The sequence below is a fragment of the Heloderma suspectum genome, chromosome 2 (genome assembly GCF_057233095.1).
Source record: "Heloderma suspectum isolate Gila_16-S chromosome 2, 16-S_ref, whole genome shotgun sequence".
NCBI classification, from domain to species: Eukaryota; Metazoa; Chordata; class Lepidosauria; order Squamata; family Helodermatidae; genus Heloderma; species Heloderma suspectum.
In genome coordinates this window covers 176,867,501-176,883,401 of record NC_139459.1, presented here as the reverse complement: position 1 = coordinate 176,883,401, position 15,901 = coordinate 176,867,501, and the positions used below count along the sequence as shown (strand labels likewise).

At 45.5% G+C, this 15,901-nt stretch overlaps 1 protein-coding gene across 1 annotated transcript; it reads left to right on the top strand.

The window, feature by feature from the left end:
• The first annotated feature begins 12,959 nt into the window (after nt 1-12,959).
• Nucleotides 12,960-13,895, top strand: LOC146353417 (olfactory receptor 13H1-like). Its single transcript, XM_084832242.1, has one exon. It carries the CDS (start codon nt 12,963-12,965, stop codon nt 13,893-13,895), a length of 933 nt encoding a protein of 310 aa, XP_084688368.1. The 5' UTR covers nt 12,960-12,962.
• Nucleotides 13,896-15,901: the final 2,006 nt, after the last annotated feature.

The following is a 15,901-nucleotide window of genomic DNA, read 5'->3' as shown; positions in this document are numbered from 1 at the left end:
GAGGGGGCCCACTGAGATATTCTTACCCAGAGGCCCTCAAAAACCTGGAGCCAGCACTGCCTCCACCACTGAGACTGACCGGAACATGTGGGACAGGGTCCATCTGACCAATAGGGGGCAGAGTGGGTACATATATTTCATGTGGCAATTCCTCCCCCTCAGCTAGCTACAGAGGGATTGGCAGATGATGGGGAGAGGTGGCCGCAAGCAGTGGCATGCTGAGAAGTGAAGCACTGCATCTGCTGAGGCTCCACCCAGGTGCTGAGGCTCCGCCCAGGTGCTGAGGCTCCTGGAATTCCTGTTTCTGGCTTACAAAAAGTTTTTTTTTAAGAAATAAAAAGGGGCTGCTTCCCCTCGCCATCTGGTAAACATGTAGGGGGAGGGATGAGAGGAGAGGAGAGCGGCCAACGTGGCCGTGGGTGATGTCAGAATCCTACAGTAGTTCCTCTGTAGAAACATTACCACAGTTTGAACCCAAGTTTGCACCCACTCTTCCCATCCAGAGCATGAAATTAGGCAGTCAGATCTGAAGCAGGTGTTCAAGACCCCTGTACAGTTTCTGAAGATTTCTCCTTCAGGTTGAAAGCATAATTCATCTGTCCATATTAATTTGCAGGTGTGTGTTCATTAGCAAAGAACACTGGACATTTGGGGTGGGTGGGAAGGAAGAATGGAGTGGTGTGGTATGGGAAAAGCGGGCATGGTCATGGTGGTATAGGAAGGAGTGTATAGTTTGGCTCAGATGCTCTAATTCAATTTTTCAGATACAGAAATAAGGCTTGATCTTTGAGTCTAGAGTGCAAATGTGAAGAGGTTTTCCTTGGAGTTCAATTAGTGCCCAACCCTTAGAGTCACCTCAAGGCAGACCTGTAAATCTCCAGAAGAACCAATCATACTAATGCAGCTAGAAAACCACTGGGAAGAAGTAGGTGACAGTGAAATAATTGAATTTTATCTCAATGGGCAAAAGTTTTCTCAGGGAACTTTTAGGACAGAGGAGAAAACTTTGACTTTTACCCATATAAGCAGCTTTCTCTGTGAAGATTACCAACTGGATTCCAAAACATCTTTGAAAAGGAACATTACCATTCCACCCATTTTTCTCCCAATGGATGATGTTCTTCTCAAGCTGATGTTCTTCTCAAGCTCAGTTCAAAACTGTCTTTGGTGGAATATGGGCAGGATATACCTTAATCCAAAAGGACAGTATATAAAGACCTCCAGCTGAATGAATTAGGTTTTCATGAGTGTGAAACTGGATTTCATTGAATTCCCTGACTCGGAAGACAAATCTGACTGTCTTAGCACATGCTCTTGCTTTCCGGAAGTATTTTGGAGGGCATATTCTAAAGGATCTCCATCTTATGTCAAGTCATTACTGGGACATTAACGCTAGGTAAGCAAAACTGCTTTAATGATAATGTGATGAAAATAGAGGAAAATTAAAATGAGTAGGCAATTCTAGGTTTGCATATGCCATGAGTCACTGAGACATTGGTCCATGGATACTTTTTAAATGTATTAACAGATGGGTAGCCATCTTAGTCTTAATTGCATTTTAATTGCATTGTTTTTAATTGCATTTGTATACCACTCAATAGCCAAAGCTCTCTGGGAAGCTCACAAAAATTAAAGCCATAGAATGCAGCACAAAACAATATAAAATATGAAAGCTTAAAACCACAACATAACAATACAACCAGAATAAAGACTAGCAGCAATGCAGAGATTTAAATACAGATTTAAAACACTAGATTAGGAAGCTAAAATGCTAAAATACTGGGAAAATAAAAAGGTCTTCACCTGGCCCCGGAAGAAGTACAATATAGGTGCCAGGCGAATCTCTCTAGGGAGCTGATTACACAGCCAGGGTGCCACAGCAGAAAAGGCCCTCTTTCTGGTAGCCACCCACCTCACTTCCTTTGGCGGGGGCTCCCGGAGAAGGACCCCTGAGGATGATCTTAAGGTCCAGGCAGGCCTGTAGGGGAGGAGACAATCCTTCAGATAACCTGGCCCCAAGCTGTTTAGGTCTTTGAATGTTAATTTGCTCTTTGAATCGGCCCTGGAAATGGACTGGTGGCCAGTACAGCTGGAAAAGTACTGGCATTATATGATCTCATTGGCCAGTCCCCATTAACAATCTTGCAAGTTTCTGGACTGTTTTCAAAGGCAGCCCCACATATAATGCATTGCAGTAATCCTACGAGAGGTTATCAGAGCATGGATAACTGTAGCTAGGCTATCTCTGTCCAGATAAGGGCGTAGCTGGTGTATCATCCTAAGCTGATAAAAAGTGCTCCATGCTACTGAGCTTACCTGTGCCTCAAGTGACAGTTCTGGATCCAAGAGCACCCACAAACTATGAACCTGATCCTTCAGGGGGAGTGCAACTCCTTCCAGAACAGGTTAAACATCACCTAGCCAGGCAGACAAACACCCACTAACAATGACTTTGCCTTGTCTGGATTGAGTTTCAGTTTATTGGCCCTCATCCAGTCCATTATTGTGCCCAGGCACTGATTTCGAGCAGCCACTGCCTCACCTGGGTTTGATGAGACAGAGGTAGCGCTGGGTGTCATCCGCATATTGATGGCACCTCAGCCTGCACCTCCAGATAACCTCCCCAAGTGGTTCTCCCCAATCAGTATGCTTGATTGATGAAATATTGCTGATTAATGTGTCAGTAGACTCTCTGATCAATCTGCTAAGTTTTGTTAAATAATGTGATCCCACAGATGAGTCAACACAGGAGAGAATTAATTAGGAAAATATGGGAACAGCTGGAAATGGTTAAAGAGGTAGCATTACTGAGAAATCCAGAAAAATGTAAAGAAACATTAAGAAGCTCAAACTCAGTTGTGATATATCCAAAGAAAAGTGGAATTTGTGGGTGTAATGGTGATTATATTATTTATTGATTGATTATTTATTATTACATTTATATCCCACCTTTCTTCCATTGTGGAACTCAAGGTGGCTACATATGGTTCCCAGATGGTCTACTCCTCCGAGCACTGACCAGACCCAAACCTGCTTAGCTTCAGCAAGATGGCTGTCTCAGGTGCCTTCAGACTATGCTGTGGGACTTTCAGACTATGATATCTAGACTTTCAGACTAGATCACTGATATAACACATATGCACTACTTGTTGTTGGAAGGAAAGAACTTGATCTCCTGGATGCCCATAGAGAAAAAAAATTCAATAGCCTTATAAAGTCAAAAGTATTTTGAGGGGGGAGTAAAATCAGGAAAAATACTAGTTTTTCAGTTGGTTAGACGCCAAAAAAGAAATGGATTTTTGCAGTATAAATAACATAAAGAGAAAAGCATAAAGAGAATCAACAACGAAATCATCAGGAGAATTCTTATGTTCTTATAAACAGTCTTATCAGTCAGAGGAGCTCCAAGAAAATGCTAGGCATTAATATTAGAGTAAAATCATAATTCTCCTGCAGGGCTCCAGAGAAATCTGTGACACCCCAAGCAGCCTGAATTGATATCCCCTTATTCAATTATTCATTATTTAATTTATTAACTATTATGGTACTTTCACTGTCAGGAACGGGGAGAGGTGCTTGTAGGATTTTCTGCCTCAGGGGCCAAAACAACTTGATTGGCTTTGAGAACCACTATGCACTTTGACTAGTAGTGGGAGGGGTGGGGTGAGGGAGATTATGCACTGATCAGAATTTGGCCACACGGATCATGCAAAAAGCAAGTGAACTCTAGAAAGACGATTGCAGAGCCAAGGAGCTCCAGACACACTCAAGCAAGCCAGTAAGCAAGGGCAAGCCATACACTCATACGTTACCTTGCCCCAAATTCAGATATTGCTGCTCATTCAAGCCTTTTTGCAAGCAAACCCACTTCTGCTTTCCCCCAAATTAAAGGGCCTCTTTGGAGGAAGTAACAGTTGAGGAAGGCCTCTGGTACTCCCTCTGGTATGTGAGCAGCCAAGGCACTGGCTTTTCCTCTTCTCAGGGCCTCTCTGCCTACAATGGCCACGGGTAATTGCCAGGAGCACCTGCAGGTGTCTGCAGAGTCAGGCACACTCTGAAAAAGCTGGGTGACAGTGGTGCTGCTAAGCAATTTTGGACTCTGGACTCAATGAGAATCACGAGCATACTGCGGAAGGAAAGGTGGCAATCTTCACTCTAGTTTAAAAAGCTGGCACGCTGCACTTCCTATTAGTCTGCTGAGAGAGTGAGTCCGAAGGTCTCCTAGTAACTGCAAAGCTACTGAGCTCAGAGCGAAGAAGGATGTTTGTTATCAGGTAGATGATGACAATTGGGGCAGCTGTAAAGATCCAGGCACTGCTCCGAAAATCTGGGGCCCATGCCTAGGTGGGCTTCATTATCACTGCCCATTCTCTGAGCAGGAAATTAACTTCTGGACCATGTTTGAGGTGAGCATTATGAACTATCCAAGTTTGCATTTCTAAGACTGGAAATATTGGGTTATACCCAATGTTACCCTAGCAGAAACATTTCAAGGGATGGCGGTGTTCCACCCTCAGTTGCACAACCACTAGCAGGACAACTAACATAGCTAGCACAAGTGACACTCTTGAAGTCATGTGGAATGCCTCGTGCTATTTCTAAACCCACAGAGCAAAATTGGTATATTATGTAAGAGAAAACTGATATAAGATAAAACTGAGACAGATTAAAAATCATCAGATGAAACATTATCTACCCAATAAGGCAGATGCCTCAACAACAACAACAACAACAACAACAACAACACCTGACCAGTGAAGGGCATCAAGAGAGGAGGACAACTGAGTTTTATGGGACAAAGTTTTACAGTTTGAATGCGGCATATGAAAACCACTTGTGCAGGACATGGCAATATGGTCCCACAGGTGGATGCCAACTAACATTCTGGACCAAATGAAGTCTGGAAGACTCTTCAAAGGTAGCCCTATGTAGAGCACATTGCAATAACCAAAGCTAGATATAATGAAGGCATGTGCTACCATGACCAGGTCTGACCTCATCAGGAGCAGGCGGGGTTGGTGCACCAGGCTAAGTTGGGCACAGCCATTCCAAGTCACAGCCTCCTTTTGGGCATCCAGATAGAAAGTGGAATCCAGGAGCACCCCCAACCTGTAAACCTGATTCTTCAAAGGGAATACTCCCCCACCCCAAACAGGCTGAACCCCTATTCCAGAGTCAATCCCCCTGGAGACCAGGAGAACATCCGTTTTATCTGGACTGAGCTTCAGTTGATTAGCCTTCATCCAGCCCATTATCACCTGCAGACACATATTCAGTACACCATGAGATCCCTGGAATTCGATGAAAAGGAGACATTTTGCTGAGATTATTACATTTTTCAATCAAGACCTTGTTGACCATACTGTTTCCCCCTTTCTCTACAGTGTTGATACAATTTGACTTGGATACACTCACTCAATTGCTTAGGCAAAGAATTAATAACAGGTCCTTGAGTCTAAAGTGCCTATGCGAAGTGATTTCCCTCAGAGTTCAATTAAAGGCCAGTCCCTAGAATCACCTCTGGGCCTACCTGACTTACTCTAAAAGGACCTACGCAACTAATGCAGCTCATAAACCATGTGGGAGAAGACAGTGAAGTAAGTATCTTCTGTCTCAAGCAATGGACAGAGGTGTTCTCAAGTGCTGGGATGAAGAACAGGACTTTTCTTGATGCATATAAGCTACGATCTCCATGAAAATTGGCCATTTTGCTCCAGACGTCTTCGAAAAGGAACTTGAGCATTCCACCCATTCTTTCCAACCCCAATTGGTGGTGTTTTTCCTTTTCAATGGAAACATCGAGTGTTTCAAGCCATGATTCTTAGGTGGAAACAATTAGTGTGAGCTGCATATACCTTGGCAACCCCCAAAGGCCATTATACAAAAACCTCTAAATGAATAAAGGAGGTATTCATGACAAAGAACAGGATTTCGTCAAATGTCGTGACCCTGGAGACAATGTGACTCTCGGGGCACCAAAGGTTTCCTTACAAAGTGCTTTTGCTCTTTGAAAGTACTTTGGAGTGCATATTCTAAATGATCTCAGTCTTCGACAAATAATCACGTGGAGAACAAGTTCCAGGTAAGCAACACCATATTAGAAATAAGGTGTTGTCAATGGTGTGTCTTGGCAACAATCAATATTGTGTGTGGTGTGTCCCGAAGACTTCATGATGGGGGAGCACTAGAGATACTGCTATTCAGGGCTATGGGGGCAAGCCAGCTTATGATCAGGACTGGCATCCATCAAAAGGATTCACTCTAGACCTAATAGTCGGGCTGTACATGGACCCCCTGATCTGACTCAAAAGCCACTTGGGGGCTTCTGAGGTGGGCCCGATTCAGCTTGGGCTGATTCTCCCCCTCCCGCACGCCTTGTCCTTCAAAGCTGAAGTTGGATTCAGACATCTGAATCTCTGGTTCAGCACCCCCAACACGCCTCCCAGCCCCCACGTCCTTTCCTAGGCCCTTGTTCTGGGGGTTGGGGGCTGCCGCCAGGGGAGCCACTGCTGGCTCTGCCCGGGAAAACGCTGCTGGGGAAAACACTGCCTGCCACAGCCCGCCAACTGCCAACAGGCACAAGGGCAGGAGTCGCCCTCCAGCTGCTCTCTCTCCCTTCCTCGGAAGGAGGGGAGGGTGCAGTTGGAGGCTGACTCCGGCCAATGAGGGCAGGCTGCCGCTGTTGCCACTGCCAGCTCCTAAGCCCTCATAACTGGCAGATCCGTGATTGTTGCGGTTCGGTCCATGCAGGCAGATGTGCTCAGTGATATATTGGTGGTTTGGGAAATTTGCTCTGCAAAACAAATATGAAATCAAGAGGATCCCTGCCAAGGATCCATGTTTTTGCACCCTGACTGTGCCAATGAGTGGTGGATCTGGTGATTTTTCTGGTTCAGTCCATGGAGGCAGATGTGCTCTGTGACTGGATGGTGGTTTTGTTGGTCTGCCCTTTAAGAAGCATATGAAATCATGAGGATCCATTTTTGGTTTTATGGATCCTCATTTTGCCCAGTCCCCATAGCACATGCTTTCTCAAGTCAACTTATTACCAGGAGTGGCATACGTCCGAAGGATTCGCTCTAAACCTAATATCATTGGAGCAAAGGGAAAGACACAGCAGGCGAGAATGAGCTACAATAGTTGTTTGTGGAGTCTTTGGGATGCGAGGTCTCTGCTGACTGCAGCAATGATTAGAGTTAAATTGTGGAAATCTGGTGAATAACATAGCAAAAGATTGGGAGCCACTCGGGGTTATCATGGGGTGTGCAACTTGCCACAGTTGAGATGGCCATTCTTCCTAAATGCTTGCTTGTTCTTTTTCTAATGTTACCGTTTTTTTCTTTTTCTTTTTTATAAGATGTTGTCTTAGGTGTCGGTAGCTGCCATGGCTTGCTTGCTCTGCTTGGCAAGCCAGACAAAATGATGAAGGGGGTCAGCAGCAGCAGCAGCTGGCCACAGTGGCAGAGTGGGCTGACTGGTGGAAGGGTGGCCATTGAGGACGTCTTGCCCAAAGCCTCCCCAACCAGGCAATGATTTGACTACAACTCCCAACTTCTCCAGCCAGTCCACATTTCAGCTGACTACAGAGAAGTGAAAAGTTGGGGAAAATCCTTAGTAAATCATGTTTAGGAAAAGAAATCACCTACAGTTAAGACCACGGGGATCTCTGCACCTCAAGTTTATTGTGCATTCATGGTTGCTCACTCACTGAATTGTGCAGGTCCATTACATGATGCCGTCGTAGTCCGGTCATCATTCCACTATTTCCTCCCACCTATCCCTTGCTTTCCTCAAATGGAATTTTTTTTTTCCAGATATGCGCAAATGGAGCACCATGTCGTCCCCGTGTATTTCTCCCCTAGCGTGAATGAAGTGTTGAGTGCAGCTGTTGGGGGCACGGTCATGATGTCGACGGTGATGAAGGTCTGATGGGCATTCAGCCTTCCTGCTCCTGCGCCATTTTGGCTCCTCGCCATTTTCAGCCTGCCTGTTCAAAACAGAGCGGCAGAGCGGCAGTGGGGAGCGGGGTGGCAGAGCGGAGAAGCAGCAGAGCGGCTGAGTGGCAAGGACTGGCCAAAAGCTTGGAAGAGGGAGGCAGGGCCCGGGGAAATTGGGGGGGGGGGCTGTCCGCGTGTCAGTCCCCATCCACCAGTGATGCGCAAGGGGAGAGAAAGGGGCAGGAATCCAGGAGCAAGTATTGCTGAACCTGGAGTGTGTGCAGTGCCTCTTCACGGAAACATAACTCTATGGGAATGGCCATCTACAGAGAAGGAAGTGCATGTAAAGGGAATCAGTTGTGATCCTGCATTTAAAACGGAAGTGGAAAGCCCCATTTTAAATGCAGGATTTTCGGCTGGTGTAGAAATCCCCCACATCTTTCCACATTCAGTGTGAGAAAGGAGGTGGAACATTCACATGTTTTTGTGCTGTTAGAGGGTTGCTGAGATTGTTTGGGCGGGTTTATCATTTTTCTGAAATAAATGATTGATAAGGGTATGTGCCGGACAAGAAGGGATATCAGTACCTCTGGATGCTATACATGGGCTGTGAAGAAACATGGATGAAGGGCCACTGAGACAAAATTCATCCCAGTTCAACTACTAAGAGGGGAATCGTATAGACAGGGAGGCAAAATCTGGATCCAACTTATTTGCTGGAAGATTTTTGCGGTGTTTAGTAGTCATGTCCATACATTCTTCAAGAATATTTGGGTGCTTGCAGATGGAGGGCTACCAGTCAGAAGGTACTGCATTGCAATTCCATCTTTTTATCTCCTCATGATCCCCTTCATGGATCACTGCCTTGTTGTGGCGAAGGGGCTTGCGTAACTCAGTGAAGCCATAAGCTATGCCGTGCAGGGCCACCCAAGACGGACAGGTCATGGCAGAGAGTTCTGACAAAATGTGGTCCACTGGAGAAGGAAATGGCAACCCACTCCAGTATTCTTGCCAAGAAAACCCCATGGAACGTATCACAAGGCTAAAAGAGATGACACCGGAAGATGAGCCCCTCAGGTCGGAAGGTGTCCAATATACTACTGGGGAAGAGCAGAGGGTATTTCCAAGTAGCGCCAGAAAGAGTGAAGTGGCTGGGCCAAAGCTGAAAGGACACTCAGCTGTGGATGTGTCTGGTGGTGAAAAGAAAATCCGATGCTGTAAAGAACAATATTGTTTAGGAACCTGGAATGTCAGATCAATGAATCAGGGTAAGCTGGAGGTGGTCAAACATGAGATGGCAAGATTGAACATCGACATCTTGGGAATCAGTGAACTAAAATGGACAGGCATGGGCGAATTTAATTCAGGTGACCATCATATCTACTATTGTGGGCAAGAATCCCACAGAAGAAATGGAGTAGCACTCATAGTCTACAAAAGGGTGGGAAAAGCAGTACTGGGGTACAATCTTAAAAATGATAGAATGATCTCAGTATGAATCCAAGACAAACCATTCAACATCACAGTAATTCAAGTCTATGCCCCAACCACTGATGCCGAAGAAGCTGAGGTTGATCGGTTCTATGAAGACCTACAACACGTTGTGGAACTAACACCCAAAAAAGATGTCCTCTTCATCATAGGGGATTGGAATGCCAAAGCAGGAAGTCAAGAAATCACCGGGATAACAGGCAGGCATGGCCTTGGTGTACAAAATGAAGCAGGACAAAAGCTAATAGAGTTTTGCCAAGAGAACACGCTGATCATAGCAAACACTCTTTTCCAACAGCACAAGAGGCGACTCTACACATGGACATCACCAGATGGTCAATATTGAAATCAGATTGATTATGTCCTTTGCAGCCAAAGATGGAGAAGCTCTATACAGTCAGTCAAAACAAGACCTGGAGCTGACTGTGGCTCAGATCATGAGCTGCTTCTTGCAAAATTTTGGCTTAAATTGAAGAACATAGGGAAAATCACTAAACCATTCAGGTATGACCTAAATCATATCCCTTATGAATATACAGTGGAGGTGAGTAATAGATTTCAGGGATTAGACCTGACAGACAGAGTGCCTGAGGAACTATGGACGGAGGTCCGTAACATTGTTCAGGAGGCAGCAACTCAATCCATCCCAAAGAAAAAGAAATGCAAGAAAGCAAAGTGGCTGTCTGATGAGGCTTTACAAGTAGCTGAGGAAAGAAGGGAAGCGAAAAGCAAGGGAGAAAGGGGAAGATATATCCAACTGAATGCAGAGTTCCAGAGAATTGCAAGGAGAGACAAGAAGGCCTTCTTAAATGAACAATGCAAAGAAATCGAGGAAAACAACAGAATGGGAAAGACTAGAGATCTCTTCAAGAAAATCGGAGATCTCAAGGGAACATTTTGTGCAAAGACTGGCATGATAAAGGACAAAGAAGGCAGGGATCTAACAGAAGCAGATGAGATTAAGAAGAGGTGGCAAGAATACACAGAAGAACTATACAGGAAAGATCTGAATGTCCCTGATAGCCATGATAGTGCGGTCACTGAACTTGAGCCGGACATCCTCGAGAGTGAAGTCAAGTGGGCCTTAGGAAGCATTACTAACAACAAAGCTAGTGGAGATGACAGTATTCCAGCTGAGCTATTTAAAATCCTAAAAGATGATGCTGTTAAAGTGCTGCACTCAATATGCCAACAAATTTGGAACACTCAACAATGGCCGCAAGACTGGAAAAGGTCAGTTTACATTCCAATTCCAAAGAAGGGCAATGCCAAAGAGTGTTCAAACTACCGCACAATTGCGCTCGTTTCACATGCCAGCAAGGTGATGCTCAAAATCCTACAAGCTAGGCTTCAGCAGTATGCGAACCGAGAACTACCAGAAGTACAAGCTGGGTTTCGAAGAGGCAGAGGAACTAGAGATCAAATCGCCAACATTTGCTGGATCATGGAGAAAGCAAGAGAATTCCAGAAAAACGTCTATTTCTGCTTCATTGACTACGCTAAAGCCTTTGATTGTGTGGATCACAACAAACTGTGGCAAATTCTTAAAGTGATGGGAGTACCAGACCACCTTACCTGTCTCCTGAGAAACCTGTACGAGGGTCAAGAAGCAACAGTAAGAACCAGACATGGAACAACCGAGTGGTTCAAAATTGGGAAAGGAGTACGACAAGGCTGCATATTGTCACCCTGCTTATTTAACTTATATGCAGAGTACATCATGAGAAATGCCGGGTTGGATGAATCACAGGTCGGAATTAAGATTGCTGGGAGAATTATCAACAACCTCCAATATGCAGACGATACCACCCTAATGGCAGAAAGCGAAGAGGATCTCAAGAGCCTCTTGTTGAGGGTGAAAGAGGAGAGTGCAAAAGCTGGTTTGAAACTCAACATTAAAAAAACTAAGATCATGGCATCGGGCCCCATCACTTCCTGGCATATAGAAGGGGAAGAAATGGAAGGAGTGACAGATTTTACTTTCTTGGGCTCCAAGATCACCACAGACGGTGACTGTAGCCATGAAATTAAAAGACGCTTGCTCCTTGGGAGGAAAGCTATGGCCAACCTAGACAGCATAGTAAGAAGCAGAGACATCACCTTGGCGACAAAGGTCTAAGCTATGGTTTTCCCAGTAGTAATGTATGGCTGTGAGAGCTGAACTATAAGGAAGGCTGAGTGCCGAAGAATGGATGCTTTCAAACTGTGGTGCTGGAGAAGACTCTTACGAGTGCCCTGGACTGCAAGGAGGTCAAATCAGTCAATCCTAAAGGAAATCAACCCTGAGTGCCCATTGGAAGGACGGATACTGAAACTGAAGCTCAAATATTTTGGCCACCTAATGCGAAGAGAAAACTCTCTGGAAAAGACCCTGATGCTGGGAAAGACTGAAGGCAAAAGGACAAAGGGACGGCAGAGGATGAGATGGCTAGATAGCATCACCGATGCAATGAATATGAACTTGAGCACAGTCCAGGAGAGAGCGGAGGACAGGAAGGCCTGGCGTGCTATGGTCCATGGGGTCACGAAGAGTCGGACACGACTGAACGACTGAACAACAACATCTCCTCAATGGATATTCTGCAGTAAGAAAAAAAATGGAGGAAGTGATGGGAAAAGATGGGCAGGTGATGAGTGGAAGATTACCTTGTCTGGATCTCCCATAAATATCTGCAAATGAGGCAGGGCAGCAGCACAATAAAATCCTTGTGGGACGATACATGGACAATGGCAGAGGGCCCTACCTCTGCCTTGAATGCAGCTTCCTGGACAGTTTCTTGGACCACATCAATTTGCCTTCTGTGAAATGGTGTTGGAGTAGAAAACGGTGGGTTCAAAACAGTAGTATTGTGTTTTGGGACTCAGATCCCACCTCTGCCTTGTATTCAGTTTCTTATGCAAGTGATTTTTCTTTAAGTCTCACCAGTGTGCCTTGGGGAAAATGAATGTTTTGTAACTGGCCATGCCCATTTTAGTTAATTAAATAATTGTAATTAGTTACATTTCTATACCATCATATATCCAAAGCTCTCTGGGCAGTTCATAACAATTAAAACCATAAAATACAACATGATACAATATAAAAGTTTAAAACTACAGAATAAAATAATAGTCAAAACAAAAACAAAAACATAGCAATGAAAAGATTTAAAATACAGATTTAAAACAACAGAAATAGACAGACTAAAATGCCTGGGAAAAGAAGGTCTTCCCCTGGCACCAGAAAGAGCACAAGGTGGGAGCCATTTTACGAATCGGCAACAACCCTATGTCAGCCATTTATGAAATGACACTCTCTCCACATTCCAAATGTGCCCACCAATCCAAAAAGGTGGGGGATCCGTGATTTGGGTAAACAAATTTGAGGTAGGTGCCATTTCACGACATCATTTCTCCTCCTATTAGTCAGTTATTTTCACAACATTTTGCTTGAATCACAGTTACTCTCCAGTCTATACTGAAATCTGTGGTTGTGACTAATTTCTAAACACTAAATACTTCCTTTCCTGCAGGAGAGTCAAAGCAGAGAATGTTATGGCAAACGTAAATGAGACGTTGGTGATGGAGTTCATCTTAATTGGATTTTCTGACTACCCCAGAACTCAGGCTGTGTTGTTTTCATTCCTCTTGGTGGTGTACCTTATTAGCTTTCTTGGCAATGGTCTCATCATCATGTTGAGTATTGCTGATCCACGGCTTCATACTCCCATGTATTTTTTTATTTGCATCCTCTCCTCCATAGACCTCATCATTGCCAACAATGTCCTTCCTGAGATCTTGGTCAACTGCTTCATTTACAGGCCTACCATTTCCTTCTCCAGATGTTTGTCCCAGATGTACATTGGTGTGTTACTTGTGGCAACGGAGTGCCTCATCCTGGCTGTCATGGCATATGATCGCTTTGCAGCTGTATGCCAGCCCCTACGCTACAGACAGATCATGAGCGGGAGATTTTGTGTTTTTCTGGCAGCTGCATCTGTGGCCTTTTCCTCCCTGATGACCCTAATCACAGGGCTGGTGCGGCCTACTGAGTTCTGTGGTGGACACATCATCAACCATTTTGCATGCGAGCTGCAGTCTTTCCTCAAACTGGCTTGCTCTGACACACACTTGAGTGAGCTCTCAATGTACATTTCCTGCTTTGTTCTCTTAGTACCACCCTTTGTTTTCATAGTTGTGACATATGGGCGCATAGGCCTGGCTGTACTGCGCATCCGCTCAGCACAGGGCCGCAGGAAAGCCTTCTCCACCTGCAGCTCTCACCTTGCTGTAGTCAGTGTCTTCTATGGGACAATCATGATCATGTACTTGAGCCCGCAAGGGAAATCTGTTTCTGAAAAGGACAAAGTCTTACCTCTGATGTACGGGGCTCTGACTCCCACGCTCAACCCCCTGATCTACAGCCTGAGGAACAAGGATGTGAAGGGGGCTTTCTGGAAACTGGTTGGAAGGAATATATCAAGGTAAAGGACAGACGTCGTAGACACAGTGAAACAATTGTGTATGGAAGGAGATTATTGGCAACCATTTGCCACAAGAGGTAGTGGTGAAGGGATTAGTGCTTCTTGCATGTTTGTCTTAAGGTCAATAAATAGAATATGAACTTCCTTTGCCATAATATTTTCCATCTCCTAGATATGTGGAGGATCCGCTGGGCCCCCCAACCTGAATCAAAGTCCCCCAGCAATTTCTCCATGGGTGAATGGTACAGGGGAGGCAGCACCCTCCTTCCAGGGCTGGCTAATGGGGCAAACTGAGACAACTGCCTCAGGTGGCACAAGCTTGTTGGCAGCAGTAGCAGTCTCCTGGCTGTTCTGATGAACTCTCTGGTGATCCCCCTCGATTGGAGGACAGAGAGGTGTTTGCCACGCAACCTGGGGAGTTTCTCCATGACAACGGAAGGAGATGGAAAGAGAAGCCAATCGTGGCTTACCCGGATTTTTCAAGGAGCCAGATTTGGTCCGCACAGGGCCCCACGACCAAGTGAATCATACCAGTAAAAGTTGCTTCACAAAACATACTTCTGGGTGGGTGGGTGAGGGTTGGAGTGAATGTCATCTGACTGGCAGGTGCTGCTCAACCAATAAGAGAGAGCCTGCGTCCAGGCTCTCTCCCCCTTTGCTAAATCCTGGGAGGTTTCCTCCCCTGTATCCACAGAAATCATTCTCTCTCTCTCTCTCTCTCTCTCTCTCTCTCCCCTTCTTCCTTACAGCAACAATCATTATAGGAACACAGTGTTCTTGCTGCCCTGCTGCGATCAATCGAAGCTTCGAAGCTTCGACATTAAAGCTCTCTAAATGCATTATTTTGATTTATGGGGATCTCAGTAAATTCGGGAGTGTGCATTTCAGGAAGAAGTCTCATTGACCACAGTGGGAGTTACTTCCGAGTAGACACACTTATGTTTGTGCTGGGACAAGAGGGGAAACAAAGGGAGGGGAAACCAGCCTGCTTTGAACCCGATGCTGCACAGGAATGAAGGTCTAAATTACTTTCTTCCAAAGGCAGTAAACCAAACAACTGAGAATCACAGCTTGAGGAAAGTGCTTGACAGCCTTTAGGGAATTAATGCTTTAAAATGTGTTATTTCAATTGAGGGGGGTCTGTGGTGTGTGCATTCAGTGGACAAGCCTAATTGACCACAATTGGAGTTACTTCTGAGTAGACACTAATTGGTTTGTGCTGGGAAACACAGGGACAGGAAACACCCCTTGAATTGGGTCCCAGTGAAAGGCACACTCCTGGGCTGGGCAGGACTAGCATACCCAAGGTAAATGTGGGGGCTGGGGCACACAGCAACTACCAGGGAGAACCCAACTTAAGGAAAAGAACCAGACTTTAAGCAGTCTCAGAAAATCTGGGTTTTCCTTGATAACCTCCAGGCTGGCTGCTGGATGGCCACGGCATCATATATCCCTAATGACCTCCAAACACAGCCAGCTCAGAGTAAATCGCTCATGGAGACACCATCCTGGTAGTGGAGGATGCTATCTCATCACCAGTTTTGAAGTAAGATTTAATTGCAAGACCAGTTGGCTTCTGCATGTGGACTGGGGAGGGGGCACCATCTTGTCCTTCACCTCAGGCAGCAAAATGTCTTGGGCTGACCCTGCCTTTGAGTAAAGATGGTGTGTGCTAGCAGCTTATAATAGGGGACTCCTAGGTGCCAGCTCCACCTGCCGGCCAAGTAGCCTAGCTGAGGAAGGGCACAGAACTTGCCACCTCTAGTGCTTCTTCTGCCTGTGACTTGCCCACTGCTCCTAAAGTAAAGCCACAGTGATGACTGGCTCAGCTCTAGAGAATTAAGCAGGAAGGATCCATGCCCTTCTCTGCCTGGAAGAGTAGGGTCCTGGTGCTCTGAGGGCTTTTCAAGCAGGTAGGGCTTATAGTGTGGACCACATTTCACTCTAACTCTCTCTCTCTCTCTCTCTCTCCCTGTGTGTGTGTGTGTGTCTGTCTGTCTGTGTGTGTAA